Below are 20184 nucleotides of genomic sequence, written 5' to 3'. Positions count from 1 at the left end.
GCGAAGGCGGGGGTCCGGGGGGAGAGCGGACATAGCGAAGGCGGGGGTCCGGGGGGGAGAGCGGATATAGCGAAGGCGGGGGTCCGGGGGGGAGAGCGGATATAGCGGAGGCGGGGGTCCGGGGGGAGAGCGGACATAGCGGAGGCGGGGGTCCGGGGGGAGAGCGGACATAGCGGAGGCGGGGGTCCGGGGGGAGAGCGGACATAGCGGAGGCGGGGGTCCGGGGGGAGAGCGGACATAGCGGAGGCGGGGGTCCGGGGGGAGAGCGGACATAGCGGAGGCGGGGGTCCGGGGGGAGAGCGGACATAGCGAAGGCGGGGGTCCGGGGGGAGAGCGGACATAGCGAAGGCGGGGGTCCGGGGGGAGAGCGGACATAGCGAAGGCGGGGGTCCGGGGGGAGAGCGGACATAGCGAAGGCGGGAGTCCGGGGGGAGAGCGGACATAGCGAAGGCGGGGGTCCGGGGGGAGAGCGGACATAGCGAAGGCGGGGGTCCGGGGGGAGAGCGGACATAGCGAAGGCGGGGGTCCGGGGGGAGAGCGGACATAGCGAAGGCGGGGGTCCGGGGGGAGAGCGGACATAGCGAAGGCGGGGGTCCGGGGGGAGAGCGGACATAACGAAGGCGGGGGTCCGGGGGGAGAGCGGATATAGCGAAGGCGGGGGTCCGGGGGGAGAGCGGATATAGCGAAGGCGGGGGTCCGGGGGGAGAGCGGATATAGCGAAGGCGGGGGTCCGGGGGGAGAGCGGATATAGCGAAGGCGGGGGTCCGGGGGGGAGAGCGGATATAGCGAAGGCGGGGGTCCGGGGGGGAAGAGCGGATATAGCGAAGGCGGGGGTCCGGGGGGAGAGCGGATATAGCGGAGGCGGGGTCCGGGGGGAGAGTGGATATAGCGGAGGCGGGGTCCGGGGAGAGCAGATATAGCGAATGCAGGGTCCGGGGAGAGCAGATATAGCGAATGCAGGGTCCGGGGAGAGCAGATACAGCGAATGCGGGGTCCGGGGGGAGAGCGGATATAGCGAAGGCGGGGGTCCAGGGTTTAGCATCACTTTTTTTCTTTTTTTAAACAAATACACATCTATACTTACCTGCGGTGTGCAGCGGTTTTTGTACGGAGCAGCCTGGATCCTCCTCTTCTTGGTTTCCCCACCGGCGTTCCTGGCCCCTGCCAGGTGCCCCCACAGCAAGCAGCTCGCTATGGGGGCACCCGTGCATGCGCACTCCCCAGCCACTGTGTCATGTGTCCACACACACACAGCCGTAGTACTGCCCCCCCCCCCCCTCTTCTCGTTGGCTGTGATTGACAGCAGGAGGAGCCAATGTCTCCCGTTACTGTCTCAGCCAATGAGGAGAGGGAGTCTCAGGATAGTCGAGACTCCAGTGCACATTGCTGGATTAATAGGCAACTTAGGTGAGTATTGGGGGGGGGGGGGGGGGGGAACAGAGGTGTTTTTTGTACCTTCATGCATGGAATTATATGAAGGTGAAACCCTTTCAGCCTTTACAACCGCGTTAAGCTTTGAAAAAACCTGGAAGACGATTGGTTTCTATGAAGAGCTGCACCAGACACTTTTAGTAAATCCCCCCCCCCCCCCCGATGTGTACTTGCCCGCTCCTTGCAGGTAAACTAACGAAGTCCAAACTAGTTTGTGAAAGCTTCTGAAAGTTTATTAGTTCTCTACAAGCAGCCTGTACATGGGGACACAGGCCGGCTCCCAGCTCTCGGGTGTTAGTAGATGAATATGTACAATACTCGGGACGCATTAAATAACGAGCGTTCTGAAGGAAAAGCTTTGTAAAGTGCATTCTGGTCATGTGACGGAATAGCAGCAATATTCCTACATAACAGTATAAAGAAAAAATGTAGATGATAAAAAACCCTTTCATGACCACCGTAGACGTGTGGGGGGTCCGGGACAACACCTCCACACTGCGCGGGGGGTCCGGGACAACACCTCCACACTGCGCGGGGGGTCCAGGACAACACCTCCACACTGCGCGGGGGGGGGGCGGTCCGGGACGACACCTCCACACTGCGCGGGGGGTCCAGGACAACACCTCCACACTGCGCGGGGGGGGGGGGGGGGGGGGTCCAGGACAACACCTCCACACTGCGCGGGGGGGGGGGGGTCCGGGACAACACCTCCACACTGCGCGGGGGGTCCGGGACGACACCTCCACACTGCGCGGGGGGTCCAGGACAACACCTCCACACTGCGCGGGGGGGGCGGTCCGGGACAACACCTCCACGCTGCGCAGGTTCCCAGAACTTCATGAAAGGTTGCATAAAAAAAAGTCACACAGCCCCGCCGGCTGCATTGGATAAAGATGGCTTCCGGGTGGTAAATATCGGGCGGCCGGATGGAGTAACAGCTTCAGTATATTCGGCAGGCCGGGTGCAAAATACGCATACACCTCTGACCCCGCCCCCCCTGGAGTCCTTGGAACTATTCCACCAATCGGCCTTCAGTAATTGCTCAAGGTTTCCTGCGCCTGAAAAGATGAGAACATGGATGGGAGTTAGGTCAGGTCTCTACTATCAAAACGTGTCATGTCAACCAATCAGGGGTTAGTAGAAAGTGTGTTACCTGTCCAACATGTAACATTCCCCCCTCCCCCACCCCCCATTCCCAAAAAAAAAAAAAAAACACGAGGGGGCACGTTACACCCTCTTCTTTTTTTTTGGGGGGGGGGGGGGGACACATGTAACATGTTCCCCCACCCCCCTAAAATCGGGTGGAACATTTAACAAGTTCACCCCCAAAGAAAAGGGTGCAACATGTGGGGAGGGGGGGGGGGGGGGGAACCATTGTTCCACCTGTTTACACCCCCTCAAAAGAAAAGGGTGTAACAATGGTCCCCCCCTTAAAAAACGGGTGGAACATGATTTTAGGGGGGAGAACATGTTACATCCTTTTCTTGGGGGGGGGGGGGGGGGCTTGTTACATGTTCCACCTGTTTACACCCCCCCGAAAAGAAAAAGGGTGTAACATGTTCCTACACCGCTAAAAAAAAGGTGGAACGTGTAACATGTTCCCCCACCCCCCTAAAAACAGGAGGAACATGTAACGTGCTCATAGGTGAACTTGTCCTTCATGTGGGGAATGGATCCTCCGGTCTGATGGACTTACTTGGGAAGAGCGTGGTGCTGGTACCCGGGGCCCAGATTGGAGCCGGCTCTCATTTCCACAGCCACAGAGCACTGCAAGGAGAGAAGAAATCCAGTAAACCATCAGAAACAGAAGTGGACGTCCAGAGCACACGGGTGATACCACCCTGATGACTCCTCCTGTAGAGGTCGCAGTGAAGCTGCTGACAGGTATGATGGGTTCAGGATGCTTGGCATAAGGTCTTTAGGCTTGCGGTTGGGGGGCATGAAAAATGTGCGGCTAAGCTGCATTTATAGTGCCCCCCGAGTTTATCTTGCCCACTGGGTGCAACATCCGTTTAGCTGCAGGTACGAAGCAATGCGATCCGTTCAAGTGAATGAGGAAATGCCACAAGCACCCCGCAGCCTCGTGCAATGCACACAGTTGGGGCGTTTGTGCAGCAATTATGGGGTTAACACAGGCAACGAGGTGACGTCACATTGCCTCCTCACTGCCTTGCAAACTGCTCTGATCGTTTTCAGAGGAGCAGCATTTAGTCGCAAGTCTAAACCTAGCCTAAGCAGTCTCTGCATTCACAGTGTGAAATCACTGCACCTCCTTTTCATTCAATGAAAGTTCATGAGCTGAGCCCCTGGGTTACACTAAAAGGAACTGCAAACCCATTTACAGGGGTTGGATAAAAAAAAACAAACAAAAAGAAAAAACACATGATTTGCAGGTGTGAAAGGGACGACATGTTTGATGTTGAAAGTGGAAGTGACGCAACATTATTTTGCTTACGCTGTGTGATGAGACAACTAACAGGTGGGAAATCTCACTTTCCTCATTCCCTGCTAGTAATACAGAGTCATGTCAGGGCTTACTGAGCTTCAAAGAGGGAAAATTGTTGGTGCTACAAGAGGACATTGCGCAGGATTGTGACTCGGAATGAGAAAACTGCTGCTGCAAATGTGACTGCAGAGCTCAATCTCAGTCTTAACGGGACTGAGATTGAGCTCCACAGTCATTTTTGCAGCAGTTATCCTAGGTCACAAACCTATACAATATCCTTTTGTCTCTTTCAGTCAGTTGACCATGTGGACCGCACTTATACTTCTCAGACGACGTTTTTTCCGGAAACTGTATATGCCGTCATATTCCTTTGATCCTGGACCTCGCCACACGGCAAATAAATTGGTGACATCCGTCAAAGAGGCGCCAGCTAAGCGACACCAGCAATCTGCCCTCTTTGAAGCTCTGACATGACTCCGTATTACTAGCAGGGAATGAGGAAAGTGAGGCTTCCCACCTGTTATCTAGGTGTCTCATCACACAGCGGAAGCACAACGTTACTTCTGCTTTCCCCACCAAACGTCGTCACTTTCACACCTGCAAATCATGGAGCGTTTCCATTTTTTTGTCCAGCACCTGTATACATTACAACGTATTTGCCAATGATCATTTCTCCTGTATAGGTTACACATCTGTTCACACTTACTCTGGTCTCCACATCTGTCCACTCCGATTCTGTACTTTCTGCCGGTGGAGGCCGATTCGTTTCAGAGGATCTCCTCTTGCGGCTGTAAGACAAATTATGAGAAGGATTCCAACTTCATAGCTGTTAATGCCTGGAATTCATCAGAAGATTTCCAACATAAAATGCTGCAGTTTCATAGTTCGTTTGAACTGGATGGACTTTTTCTTTTTCACCCAACCATAAACACACACAAAAAAAGAAAAGTTATAATCCTACACCCACAATTGATCCAGAGGAAGGCAAAAAATAAATAAATAAATTAAAAAAAACTCAGCAAAGTACGATCCAATTTGCTCCTGCAGGGGAAAAAAAAAATTCCTTCCTGATCCCCCGAGAGGCAATCGGATATTCCCTGGATCAACTTTCCCTATAAATGTTATATCCAGTTATATTCTGTGTATCCAAGAAACAATCCAGGACTTTCCTACTGCAATCCACTGAGCTGGCCACAACCAACTCTGGAGGGAGTCTATTCCACATTCTCACAGCTCTTACTGTGAAGAAACCTTTCCGCGTTTGGAGATTACATTTCTTTTCCTCCAGACGTAAAGAGCGCCCCCTTGTCCTCTGTGATGACCTCAGGGGGGAATAACTACACCGAGTTCACTATATGAACCACTGATGTATTATACATGGAGATCATATCCCCCCCCTTATGTATTATACATGGAGATCATATCCCCCCCCTTATGTATTATACATGGAGATCATATCCCCCCCCTTATGTATTATACATGGAGATCATATCCCCCCCCTTATGTATTATACATGGAGATCATATCCCCCCTTATGTATTATACATGGAGATCATATCCCCCCTTATGTATTATACATGGAGATCATATCCCCCCCTTATGTATTATACATGGAGATCATATCCCCCCTTATGTATTATACATGGAGATCATATCCCCCCTTATGTATTATACATGGAGATCATATCCCCCCTTATGTATTATACATGGAGATCATATCCCCCCTTATGTATTATACATGGAGATCATATCCCCCCCTTATGTATTATACATGGAGATCATATCCCCCCCTTATGTATTATACATGGAGATCATATCCCCCCCTTATGTATTATACATGGAGATCATATCCCCCCCTTATGTATTATACATGGAGATCATATCCCCCCCTTATGTATTATACATGGAGATCATATCCCCCCCTTATGTATTATACATGGAGATCATATTCCCCCTTATGTATTATACATGGAGATCATATCCCCCCTTATGTATTATACATGGAGATCATATCCCCCCTTATGTATTATACATGGAGATCATATCCCCCCTTATGTATTATACATGGAGATCATATCCCCCCTTATGTATTATACATGGAGATCATATCCCCCCTTATGTATTATACATGGAGATCATATCCCCCCTTATGTATTATACATGGAGATCATATCCCCCCTTATGTATTATACATGGAGATCATATCCCCCCCTTATGTATTATACATGGAGATCATATCCCCCCCTTATGTATTATACATGGAGATCATATCCCCCCTTATGTATTATATATGGAGATCATATCCCCCCTTATGTATTATACATGGAGATCATATCCCCCCTTATGTATTATACATGGAGATCATATCCCCCCTTTAATCTCTTTCCTTGTAAAGATCATGCCCCAATGTGTCCATAGTGACCACAGCATACCCGTTTCCGGGAGGAGACTCCTGTCTGAGGGTTTCAATGTCTGTGAACTGTACAGACTGACCTCCACCTCGAGTCCGAAAGACATCACCCTAAAAAAAAAAAAAAAAAAAAAAAAAAAGAAAAAAAGATTTATACAGTGTTGGCTGCAAACTAGAATATAATGGAGACGGTCAGACATCAGGCGGTGCTCACCGAAATGTGCAGGATAGGAAAGGTAAACAAAAACATACAAAATTTACAGGGAAAGTGTAAGACGCATGCAAATCAATGCTGCTGCTTACATAACTTGTGGAAAACTTGGGCAGTTTTTAATTTTGTCTTCATACAATGAAGGATGAAGACACCCCTCCCCCGCCCCTGAATATCTGTTACCTTAATGAGTTTAGTTTCCATCTCCCCATCGGAGGCCAGCTGCTGGTGTGTCAGCATGTACTTGTCGCACTTTGCCAACGCCTTTTCGCTAGCCACAGATACTTTGATGGCGTTGGGGACATGAGGCTGCATGACCGTCTCGGTCTCCACACTACCAGATGGTTTATGGTCTACCCATCTCTCCGCCCCCGCGGAGCGAGAGCGGCGGTGCCTCGAGTGCACCGGGGGAACAGTCTAAGCGGGACCGGAAAATCAAGATCAAAAAGAAACAGAAGAATCGAGTCAATAAAAAAAAAAATTATTCAAAACATGCAAATGAAGGTGCAGTCAGCGGGCCTGGTACATGTTATGTAATGACAGGTGTGTGCAGAGGTGCCCAGAGTCCAATGTGCTGGAACTGGATCTGTGGGGGTTGTAGAAGCTCCATTCTCTGTGGTGGAGAGAGCCCCATGTGAACAACACAGGTACAGGTACCCCCATACGTCCCCCCCCATGGTATACAAGACCCTAAAGTGACAAAAATTTACCCCTTCGGGTTCAGTGTGATATTTTGGACTCATCTTGCTAAAAAGAAAAAAAAAAAAAAAAAAGTAGTATGGAGATCACTTCCATCACTCCAGTAATGCATTTCAGCAGTTAAAGGACTATTTCAACTAGCTGCTGTCAGTCCTCGTCATAGGAACACACTACTGCGTATTGCCATAATCGGCATGGATAATGGGGTCCCCTTCACACGGCCATTTAGAGACCAACGGCAAGGCCTAATGGATTCCTGCGGCTGGAATGACCGGAGCATGCGAATAGCAGCAGGTTCTGCCTGCAGCTGCAACACCATGGGGGGTTACCTGCGGTTAGGGACACCAGTTACTAACTGCAGGTAGCCATACCCCAAGCAAACAGCAGCGGGCGCTGTCGGCCTGTCTTTGGTTTGAAACCACTTGAAGACCCGGCCCCCTCTGACCCCTGGTTCACATCTATGCGGCCGTGGTTTGCTCGGGCACGAGAGCCCATTCATTTGAATGGACTCCTGTGCCCGTGCCACACAGAGAAGTCTCTGCACTACTTTGGAAAATGCATCCGAGGTTCCCAGTATGGTTGCGGTTCCCAGTGTGGGCGGCGTGCCATTAGAACTAATACACCCACCCGTGGGTCTGCATTCCTCTGTGAGGGTGGTGCAGCTGCACGGATTTTCGTGCGGATCCGCAGCGGCACCACCCGCACAGATGTGAACCTAGGGTTACACTTTAGTTTTCTAGCAAAAGAAAAACATTTTTGAAATGTAAACACTTAGAAACCACCAACACTAATATCCCTCCCCCCCCCCAGCCCCTGACCTGTGGTGATTGCGGCCCGTGCAAACAACAGGGTAGCGATGACCTGCGGCCCGTGCAAACAACAGGGTAGCGATGACCTGCGGCCCGTGCAAACAACAGGGTAGCGATGACCTGCGGCCCGTGCAAACAACAGGGTAGCGATGACCTGCGGCCCGTGCAAACAACAGGGTAGCGATGACCTGCGGCCCGTGCAAACAACAGGGTAGCGATGACCTGCGGCCCGTGCAAACAACAGGGTAGCGATGACCTGCGGCCCGTGCAAACAACAGGGTAGCGATGACCTGCGGCCCGTGCAAACAACAGGGTAGCGATGACCTGCGGCCCGTGCAAACAACAGGGTAGCGATGACCTGCGGCCCGTGCAAACAACAGGGTAGCGATGACCTGCGGCCCGTGCAAACAACAGGGTAGCGATGACCTGCGGCCCGTGCAAACAACAGGGTAGCGATGACCTGCGGCCCGTGCAAACAACAGGGTAGCGATGACCTGCGGCCCGTGCAAACAACAGGGTAGCGATGACCTGCGGCCCGTGCAAACAACAGGGTAGCGATGACCTGCGGCCCGTGCAAACAACAGGGTAGCGATGACCTGCGGCCCGTGCAAACAACAGGGTAGCGATGACCTGCGGCCCGTGCAAACAACAGGGTAGCGATGACCTGCGGCCCGTGCAAACAACAGGGTAGCGATGACCTGCGGCCCGTGCAAACAACAGGGTAGCGATGACCTGCGGCCCGTGCAAACAACAGGGTAGCGATGACCTGCGGCCCGTGCAAACAACAGGGTAGCGATGACCTGCGGCCCGTGCAAACAACAGGGTAGCGATGACCTGCGGCCCGTGCAAACAACAGGGTAGCGATGACCTGCGGCCCGTGCAAACAACAGGGTAGCGATGACCTGCGGTGATTGTGGCCCGTGCAAACAACAGGGTAGCGATGACCTGCGGTGATTGCGGCCCATGCAAACAACAGGGTAGCGATGACCTGCGGTGATTGCGGCCCATGCAAACAACAGGGTAGCGATGACCTGCGGTGATTGCGGCCCGTGCAAACAACAGGGTAGCGATGACCTGCGGCCCGTGCAAACAACAGGGTAGCGATGACCTGCGGTGATTGCGGCCCGTGCGAACAACAGGGTAGCGATGACCTGCGGTGATTGCGGCCCGTGTGAACAGCAGATTCCTGCTGCTGTAATTTGCACCAGTGCTAGTTGTCATGCGAGGGTTGCCTTAGGTACCTATATCAGGAGAGCTAGGGTGGGTACACCTGTAGAGGATCAAAAAAGGCGTTTTTATCTGCCTGGAGTTCAGATATGTCCATTCTATCGGGATAATTTACCAAAGTTGAGAATTCTAATACATTGTGCAGTTAGTTATCCAATCATTCAAAAAGCAAAAAATTCCATATACCCAATCACGTTCAGATTGAACAAGTAGACAGGGATTTGGATTGGATGACTGAAGTGAATATTTACATTTATTCTCAATTCCATTAGTAAGTCAGCCCCATTGTGTGGACAAGAGGTCTTATGATATTAAAAACAGTGTAACTGATAACATTACCAGGCCGACTGAACAGCAACCTTACAGAGATTTACATTCTTTAAAAAAAAAAAAAAATCAATCATATTTAGTGACATGCAGCATAATTTGACAGCGAAGCAACAAGCCAGGACCCTCAAATGAAAGCTCAACCCACCACAGCTCAGTTCACCGATCAAAGAAGGAAAAAGCAGAATTGGCTTATTAATTTTTTCAGTATTAACAGGCTTCGTGTACAGAGAACACTTTCCTCTCATTTACATCAAAAAAAAAAGGGAGGTATAATTGCTTAAGTAAATCGGTTTAGTAGATCTTGTTGTCACATACTAGAACTGAAATGAATGCAGCAAAGAAGAAAAAAACCACACAAAAAAAATATATATATTATAATTTTTTCTTTTTTATAGAAACCTGAGAGTGGTTCAGACTTCCCTCATTCTATGAAAAACAACTGCTTATTAATCATAGAAAAGCAAAAAGGACTCATTTTGTTGCAGATCATCTTTTCTAATTTTTTTTGGAGGCGGGAGACGGCGGGGGACGTCGGGGGAGGGCGGGAGACGGCGGGAGAGGGCGGGAGACGGCGGGAGAGGTCGGGAGGGCGGGAGACGGCGGGAGAGGGCGGGAGACGGCGGGAGAGGTCGGGAGGGCGGGAGAGGTCGGGAGGGCGGGGGACGTCGGGAGAAGACTGGAGGGCGGGGGACGTCGGGAGAAGTCGGGAGGGCGGGGGACGTCGGGAGAAGTCGGGAGGGCGGGGGACGTCGGGAGGGCGGGGGACGTCGGGAGGGCGGGGGACGTCGGGAGGGCGGGGGACGTCGGGAGAAGTCGGGAGGGCGGGGGACGTCGGGAGAAGACGGGAGGGCGGGGGACGTCGGGAGAAGACTGGAGGGCGGGGGACGTCGGGAGAAGACTGGAGGGCGGGGGACGTCGGGAGAAGACTGGAGGGCGGGGGGACGTCGGGAGAAGACTGGAGGGCGGGGGGACGTCGGGAGAAGACTGGAGGGCGGGGGGACGTCGGGAGAAGACTGGAGGGCGGGGGGACGTCGGGAGAAGACTGGAGGGCGGGGGGACGTCGGGAGAAGACTGGAGGGCGGGGGGACGTCGGGAGAAGACTGGAGGGCGGGGGGACGTCGGGAGAAGACTGGAGGGCGGGGGACGTCGGGAGAAGACTGGAGGGCGGGGGACGTCGGGAGAAGACTGGAGGGCGGGGGACGTCGGGAGAAGACTGGAGGGCGGGGGACGTCGGGAGAAGACTGGAGGGCGGGGGACGTCGGGAGAAGACTGGAGGGCGGGGGACGTCGGGAGAAGACTGGAGGGCGGGGGACGTCGGGAGAAGACTGGAGGGCGGGGGACGTCGGGAGAAGACTGGAGGGCGGGGGACGTCGGGAGAAGACTGGAGGGCGGGGGACGTCGGGAGAAGACTGGAGGGCGGGGGACGTCGGGAGAAGACTGGAGGGCGGGGGACGTCGGGAGAAGACTGGAGGGCGGGGGACGTCGGGAGAAGACTGGAGGGCGGGGGACGTCGGGAGAAGACTGGAGGGCGGGGGACGTCGGGAGAAGACTGGAGGGCGGGGGACGTCGGGAGAAGACTGGAGGGCGGGGGACGTCGGGAGAAGACTGGAGGGCGGGGGACGTCGGGAGAAGACTGGAGGGCGGGGGACGTCGGGAGAAGACTGGAGGGCGGGGGACGTCGGGAGAAGACTGGAGGGCGGGGGACGTCGGGAGAAGACTGGAGGGCGGGGGACGTCGGGAGAAGACTGGAGGGCGGGGGACGTCGGGAGAAGACTGGAGGGCGGGGGACGTCGGGAGAAGACTGGAGGGCGGGGGACGTCGGGAGAAGACTGGAGGGCGGGGGACGTCGGGAGAAGACTGGAGGGCGGGGGACGTCGGGAGAAGACTGGAGGGCGGGGGACGTCGGGAGAAGACTGGAGGGCGGGGGACGTCGGGAGAAGACTGGAGGGCGGGGGACGTCGGGAGAAGACTGGAGGGCGGGGGACGTCGGGAGAAGACTGGAGGGCGGGGGACGTCGGGAGAAGACTGGAGGGCGGGGGACGTCGGGAGAAGACTGGAGGGCGGGGGACGTCGGGAGAAGACTGGAGGGCGGGGGACGTCGGGAGAAGACTGGAGGGCGGGGGACGTCGGGAGAAGACTGGAGGGCGGGGGACGTCGGGAGAAGACTGGAGGGCGGGGGACGTCGGGAGAAGACTGGAGGGCGGGGGACGTCGGGAGAAGACTGGAGGGCGGGGGACGTCGGGAGAAGACTGGAGGGCGGGGGACGTCGGGAGAAGACTGGAGGGCGGGGGACGTCGGGAGAAGACTGGAGGGCGGGGGACGTCGGGAGAAGACTGGAGGGCGGGGGACGTCGGGAGAAGACTGGAGGGCGGGGGACGTCGGGAGAAGACTGGAGGGCGGGGGACGTCGGGAGAAGACTGGAGGGCGGGGGACGTCGGGAGAAGACTGGAGGGCGGGGGACGTCGGGAGAAGACTGGAGGGCGGGGGACGTCGGGAGAAGACTGGAGGGCGGGGGACGTCGGGAGAAGACTGGAGGGCGGGGGACGTCGGGAGAAGACTGGAGGGCGGGGGACGTCGGGAGAAGACTGGAGGGCGGGGGACGTCGGGAGAAGACTGGAGGGCGGGGGACGTCGGGAGAAGACTGGAGGGCGGGGGACGTCGGGAGAAGACTGGAGGGCGGGGGACGTCGGGAGAAGACTGGAGGGCGGGGGACGTCGGGAGAAGACTGGAGGGCGGGGGACGTCGGGAGAAGACTGGAGGGCGAAGACGTCGGGAGAAGACTGGAGGGCGAAGACGTCGGGAGAAGACTGGAGGGCGAAGACGTCGGGAGAAGACTGGAGGGCGAAGACGTCGGGAGAAGACTGGAGGGCGAAGACGTCGGGAGAAGACTGGAGGGCGAAGACGTCGGGAGAAGACTGGAGGGCGAAGACGTCGGGAGAAGACTGGAGGGCGAAGACGTCGGGAGAAGACTGGAGGGCGAAGACGTCGGGAGAAGACTGGAGGGCGAAGACGTCGGGAGAAGACTGGAGGGCGAAGACGTCGGGAGAAGACTGGAGGGCGAAGACGTCGGGAGAAGACTGGAGGGCGAAGACGTCGCACAGGAAGTTTTCACAACTACCCCAAACAGAGCATTCCAGCCTATAGTGGTGTGCGGACGTCTCCAGCTTTCAGAGCAAAAAAGGAGCAACCTGTTTTATTTTTAAAGAGACCCTGTCACCAGACCATTCATTGCAACAACAATCTCCCCATGTGTGCATTGATCATTTCATGCATGGATTTTGCTTGTAAAAACATCACTTACAAAAACGTCCAAAAGGCCTGACAACTGCTAGGCACTGATGTGATGTCACACCTGTCACTCAATCTAGTATTCCCCTTTGCTCCACCCCATGAAGCTACACAAAAGGTTATGGAGGAGCTAAGCCAGCACAGGCAGTAGATAGCCCAGTCCTGTTCCAGGAGTGTCTATGACATGCAATGAGGAAGAAATCAACTCTTCCTGAACCTCAAAGTTGATATCATCATCAGAGGCACATTGCAAGTCAAAAATGTGTTTATAGAAAAAAAGGTAAAAATGCTGCAAATAAGCATTTAAAATACTCAAGTTTTCAGTGGTTTAACCTGCAATCTTTCCAGCTGGTGACAGGGTCTCTTTAATTTGTGATACGGCAGCAATTCCAAACCAAAAATAAAGAGCGCATTTAAACAGCACAAAGTTGCACAGGTATGATGATTATGGCGATGACAAACAGTAATCATCATAAAAGCTTTCAAGAAGCAATCCTTCCTGCGAGCATCGGATTGTTACAAGACGCAGCATACAGGACGCGGCATACGGAAAGCACATCAGTGATAGTTAAGAATGAATACAGAGAAAATGAAGATTGCATTGAAAGGATTGTAGCCATATTAGTGCACTGGCGACAGAAACAATTGAGTACTGACATGATACTTTTTTTTTTTTTTTTTTTATTTGCACTAACATACAATTTTGAGGACGAGCTTTCGGGGTATGTCCCCTTCTTCAAGGTCCAGGCAGTACTACTTCACAAAACTTTGGCAGGCCATAGACCGGGAGAAAACCGGCCGTTTTTTTAAAAATAAAATCGGTCGTTCAGTCGGCCAACGTTACCATTGTAAAAAAAAAAAAAAAAAAAAAAAAAAATCTACGGCCGGCAAATATAATAGCGGTGTCCCTGCAGAGAGCTCCGCTATTATATTTGACATTTAAAAGTATAGCAAAGTTGCAACATTGTATCTATTTGTATCCATTTTGGATACAGATGTTTCTATTAAGATACAAATAGATACAATGTTGCAACTTTGCTATACTTTTAAATGTCAAATATAATAGCGGAGCTCTCTGCAGGGACACCGCTATTATAATTGACATTTAAAAGTATTGCGGTTGCAACAATGTATCTACTTGTATCCGAATAGAAACATCTGTATCCGAAATGGATACAAATGTTCTTTTTCTTTGTCTTCATCATCTTTTCTTGCAGGTCACGGCTAATGCGCATTTTTTTTTAATAGGTAAAAAGAATCGGCCGATTTGCCCATCATTGCAGTGAAAATCGGCCGATGGACAAAATCAGCCGTTTTTTCCCCCCCAACATGACCGATTAAAAAAAATGTGTCAAAATCACGAAAAACGGCCAACCAATTCACCCACTAACGATCTGAAAAATCGGCCTATTATTCTTTCGGCCAATCTATGGCCTGCTTTAGTGTACTACTGCCTGGACCTTGAAGGGGACATTCCCCGAAAGCTTGTCCTCAAAATTGTATGTTAGTGCAAATAAAAAAAAAAAGTATCAGTACTCAATTGTTTCGATTGGAAGACGTGAAATGGATTTATGAACAGAGAGTGAGTACTACTCATATAGTTCAAATAGGTTAGTCGAAGTAATTGAGACGATACCGGCCAGGATTCACAAATCGGTTTTACATTGATGGTCACTAATTTTCTCGTTTTTTCCTCTCTAGGACGGCAGTTTCTACCCACTGACTGCAGTTTCAGAAATCCATTTCTTTATGGAGGACATTGGCTTGGATAACTACTGCTCCTGGTCACAGCCACTAGATAGAACTACATAGCAGTCTGCAAAGAGACCTGAATACACAGAAGCAGCAGCATCATCATAGCCGGATCAGCTGAATGTCTGACAAAGTATTCATCCATCAATTTGTCAAAGAATTGTCAGAGCAGCTGCTGGAAGGGAACGATTGTACCGCAGAAGCTCACTGACCCTGGGAGTCGTCTGCTCCTCTGCCTGTATGCTGGCTGCATAACCTGTTCTTGTTTCTGGTGTATTACAATTCCTAGCTGCTGCCGCTAGATCCCTCCGCCTGAGGGTGGGTCCTGGCCTGCTCTCGGAGCCGGGCTGTGGCGTTTTCTGCTCCCACAGCGACACGCAGGAGGCCACTGAAAGGCTGCTGCAGGAGTTTGACCTCCTGTGCCAAGCAGGGTTGAGCTGGCTGTATGGAAGCTGTGATACAGGGGTACCAGGAAGCTAAAGAAACCAAAGATATAAAGGTCAACACTTGGAAAATTAATCGACTTTCAAGACTGATGATCCAGTGTAGCAATATACAGTTTTAAAATTATTTGGGGAGGGGGGCAGTAAGACCAGGCAGTTAAGCTGCGGTTTACCCCTCCCTCCCAAGTGCGTGCCTAAATACTAAAAAGGTACAGCGACTTACAGCTGTCAACGTGCTGCAGCAAAACAAAAGAATAAAGGATAAGTTCATCTTTCAAAAAACAAAAAAAAAAAACTTTTTTTGCAGGTTAAAAATAAATAATTGTATTTACAGGCATACCTCAGTTTACGAACGCCTCAGTTTATGAATGAAAATTCACTGAAAATAATGAATTTTTTTTCGCAAAACGTCCCTGTACAGTACTATGCCTTTAAAGTGCACTTAATAAAGAGTTTTATACAGAAGACTACTTTTTTCTGACCTCCGGAATGGATTAAAAAGAAAAAAAATAAATAAATTTGTAAATGCATTGAAAACCAATTAATCCATTCCTGGAGGTCAGAAAAAAAAGTTTCGAACAGATACTTTTTTTTTTCTTTTCTTTTTAAAGTGCACTTTAAAAAAGGGGCATGATTAATTGGTTTTCATTGCATTTACAATTTTTTTTTTAATCATGTCCCTTTATGCCTTTAAAGTGCACAAAAAAAAAAAAAAAAAAAAATTGTCTTCTGTTCAAAACTCTTTATAAAAGTGCACTTTAAAAAAGGCATAAATACTGTACAGGGACGTGGATTAAAGAAAAAAATTGTAAATGCATTGAAAACCAATGAATCTGTACGTATTGCGGAAAAAATTTGTAAACCAACACGGTTTCCCATAGGAATGCATTGAAAACCAATGAATCCGTTCTGGAGGTCAGAAAAAAGTATAAAGAGTTTTGATCAGAAGATTTTTTTTTTTTTTTGACACTTTTCTGACCTCTGGAACAGAATAAAGTCTTCTGTTCAAAACTCTTTATACTTTTTTCTGACCTCCGGAACGGATTCATTGGTTTTCAATGCATTCCTATGGGAAACCGCGTTGGTTTACAATTTTTTTTCGCAATAAATACAGATTCATTGGTTTTCAATGCATTTAAATGTCCCTTTATGCCTTTAAAGTGCACTTTATAAAGAGTTTTGAACGGATAAAAGACTTTTTCTGACTTCCGGAACAAATTAATTGTTTTTCAATACATACCTATGGGAATCGGTTAAACATACCTAGTGTTTCGGTTATGAATATTTTGCAATACAAAGTCCCGCAGAACGAATTAAATTTGTAAACGGAGGTACGCCTGTACTATTGTAGGAGCCTGTACAGCATTGCACCAGCGAACAGCAGACTGCTGATGCCATGCAGGTCGGTGTATCTGCTTCCTTGTACCTTGCATGAGCAAGCCGTTACAGACAGGAAGGAATGAACTACCACAGTGCCGTGGTAGCTCATTGGATAACTAAAAGCTGACAGCCGCTATGGCTGTTGGGACTTGTAGTTTCTATTTCACAGCTAGGCGGGGGGAGGAGCTAGCTGTCACATTGCGGGAGCGGGGACCGGTCAGAGTAACATGTTACACCCTCAGTATGGGTGTAACAAGCGACAAAAGGTGAACTTATCCTTTAAAACAGATCTCTCTTGGCAGGCGATGCCGCCGAATACAAATCATGCATTTCCATGGAGCTGTGCTGGAAGCACACCGTGCAATGCATGTGATGTGGTAGTGCGGCAATTATAAAATTAAAATCAGATGGTGAGGAGGTGACAGGACCTCCACACCGCCTGTCAAACACCTCTGGAAAGCGACCCGAGCATGGTTTGCTTTTTCAGAGGAGCTGTGCCTGAAATATTTGTGAACAATCTTCCATAGGCCCCTTTCACACACAGCGGAGTCTGCTCCAACTAGTAGGGGAGCGGTGAGCAGATCTCCTGCCAATCTGAGCCGAGCGGGATGAATGCCACATCCATGCCCATTCCATTTATAAAGAGCAGATTCGCTCCAACCAGTAGAGGAGCTGTGAGCAGATCCCCTGCCAATCTGGATGAATGCCACATCCATGCCCATTCCATTTATAAAGAGTGGACGCGGGTCAGACCCCGCTGAGCTCTATGGGCTGCTGGGGGTAAATGGGCTCCGATGTCCCTTTACATCAGGCTACCTTCTATGTGGTCTGTCAAAAAAACAAACAAAAAAAAAAACCCCAAACATTCCCCCCCCCCCCACAAAACACAAACACACCCCCCCACCCACACACACCCCCCACACCCACACACACCCCACAACACACCCCACACCACACACACCCCCCCCACACCACACACACCCACCCCACAACACACACACACACCCCACAACACACACACACACCCCACAACACACACACACACCCCACAACACACACACACACCCCACAACACACACACACACCCCCCACAACACACCCACACCCCACAACACACCCACACCCCACAACACACCCACACCCCACAACACACACACACCCCCCCCCCCCCCCAACACACACACACCCCCCCCCAACACACACACACCCCACAACACACACACACCCCACCCCACCCACACACACCCCACCCCACCCCACCCCACACACACCACCCCACACCCCACCCCACAACCACACACACCCCACAACACACCCCACAACACACCCCACAACACAACACAACACAACACACACACACACACACCCCACAACACACACACACCCCACAACACACACACACCCCACAACACACACACACCCCACAACACACACACACCCCACAACACACACACACCCCACAACACACACACACCCCACAACACACACACACCCCACAACACACACACACCCCACAACACACACACACCCCACAACACACACACACCCCACAACACACACACCCCACACACACAGACACACACACACCACAAAAAAAAAAAAAAAAAAAAAAGAAAAAAGGATGCAGTCTTTTTCCTCGGGCCTGGACAGACCCAGAGATAGGCAAGTGTAAATTAACACAAGTCCGTTTACACCCGCCTATCCAAAGGGCTGCATGGACCTCCGATCAGAACCACCTGAAAAACTGACAGGCGGCCCTGACTGGAATGCCCATGTGAGAAGGACCTTATACTCAAGATGTCAGTTCCAGAAGCAAACCGTACTGGAGCAAATACAGTCTGTATCCATTCAGGGTTGTATTCACCTGTCTGGTGTTCGGAATTTTGTATACATCTGGCTATGGTATGATGGAAGCGGTGCGGGCCACATACACATACAAATCAGATTTTTAACAACAGAAACCCAATCTGTGTCTTGTGTACAAGAAGTCCATACCAATATAGGATGGTGTTAGTATTGTGCAACACAAGAAAGATCAAAAACGACATCAAAAAGGGATACAAACCAGCTGCAACCCACCCGGGATACAGTGTGAAAACTCAGCAACCCACCACCTATGCGCCTATATAACCCCTCCACCAACCAACACCTTATAACCCACGTGACACATACAGGAACAGGTGATGGGGAGATAGATCTGGTGGGAACCTTCGGTTCTCGGTCCCGGTCCTTCTCGCGGGCTGGTCTCTCTGGCCGATCGCCTTTAGATTCGGTTACAATAGCTTTCAGCTGCTTTAGTTTCTCGTCTTTTACCCACAGCTTGTTCTGCATCTCTATCTGCTTGGCCGCCACGCGTCGCTCCTGGAATGAAACACAACCTTAGAACCACGAAGGAACCACCGAGGCTTACAAATGGTTACACCCAGCTAAAGCCTTAGGGAAATATAAATCACGTTTTCATAAAACAGACAGTTGACCCCTTCACGTCCAAGGGTAAAACAAATCTAAATGCCTAAGCACAATTTTGCAATGTAGACCTGTGTTAGCAAAACCGTCCGTATCATCACAACTACTTCGTACATCCAGGTGGATTATACCTTAATTTTTTCAGGACAAATTGGGCTTTCATTTGGTGGTAAATGGTAAAGAATATCTCCTGATTTTTTTTTTTTTATTATCAAAAAGGAAAACTGGCCCTAAAATAGTAAAAAAAAAAAAAACAACAACAACAAAAAAATAAACACCTTTTTTTTTTTTATTTAGCTGCGTTTGCCACTACCATAACCGGCCACCAAAAAACAACCCAAAATAAATTCTCCAGCTCCTGACGATTGCAGCGATACCATATATGTGTGTGTGTGTTATTTGTACCCGGAGTACAGCCCAGAAACAATAGTGCGAATTTTGGTTTTGTCTTTTTTCTTTACCTAAAAACACACTGACACCAATACCAAATTTATTTTTTAAACACTGACCTTTTGACCTCTGACCTTGACCCAGTCACAAACCTTGATCTAGGTATTTTTTATCTTTTTTTTTTAGTCCGATCGCCTAGGCCAGGGGTAGGCAACCTTGCGGCTCTCTAGCTGTTGTGGAACTACATTTCCCATGAGGCATTGCAAAGATTACAAAACTGACAGTTACAGCTATGACTTGCAGAGGCATGATGGAACTTGTAGTCCTGCGGCTCTCAGGTTGCCTACCCCTGGCCTAGGCGATTGGAAGCGGAAGTCGTTTCCCCCCCCCACGTAGTCTTTTGGGATAGGTCCCAGAAGACTACAGGACCATTCATGAAGCGCACCGCTACTCGCACATGTGCAGTGGGTACCCGGCTGTGAAGCCGCAAGCTATCACAGCCAGGTGCTCACACTGAAGATGCCGGCACCTGGAATCCAGGACGGCCGGTGAAACGGGCTGCGGGGGACACCACAGGACAGGTAAGTGGCTGTTTATTAAAAGTCAGCAGCTAGTTTTTGTAGCTGCTGACTTATTTTTTTGACAGGATGAGTGGAACTCCGCTTTAACCCCTTCGCACAGGCACCTCCCGGCCCTTTAAGGGTTTCAGAAGCCGGGAGGCGGGGTTTAGGGTCAAGGGACCGCCGTGACACGCATTCACGGTGGTCACATGATCGGGAAAGGTCCCGATCGAAAGAGGAGATCAGGAACTTTCCGCGAGTACCAGACGTGTGCTGGGAGCGCGCAGGGCACGCACTCTCAGCACACGTTCTTTTTTAATAGAACGCAAATGTGCGGCCGCT

The 20184-nt window shown here is 50.9% G+C and overlaps 1 protein-coding gene across 1 annotated transcript in view; it reads right to left on the bottom strand.

Moving 5' to 3' along the window:
- Positions 1-1642: 1642 nt before the first annotated feature.
- KIF23 (kinesin family member 23) overlaps positions 1643-20184 on the bottom strand; it is a gene marked incomplete at its 5' end in the record, with an annotated part of 35653 nt that continues 17111 nt past the window's right edge. The window contains 8 exons of the mRNA XM_089666687.1: positions 1643-1983; positions 2140-2489; positions 3128-3198; positions 4584-4665; positions 6310-6398; positions 6682-6915; positions 14816-15079; positions 18599-18787. Coding sequence (XP_089522813.1) covers positions 2474-2489; positions 3128-3198; positions 4584-4665; positions 6310-6398; positions 6682-6915; positions 14816-15079; positions 18599-18787 — 945 coding nt within the window. The remainder of the gene's footprint in view (positions 1984-2139; positions 2490-3127; positions 3199-4583; positions 4666-6309; positions 6399-6681; positions 6916-14815; positions 15080-18598; positions 18788-20184) is intronic.

The sequence above is a fragment of the Staurois parvus genome, unplaced genomic scaffold (genome assembly GCF_062004578.1).
Source record: "Staurois parvus isolate SC_StPar_1 unplaced genomic scaffold, SC_StPar_1.0 ptg002777l, whole genome shotgun sequence".
NCBI classification, from domain to species: Eukaryota; Metazoa; Chordata; class Amphibia; order Anura; family Ranidae; genus Staurois; species Staurois parvus.
Note: the sequence above shows the minus strand (reverse complement) of the source record. Positions and strands in the feature narration are given on the sequence as shown.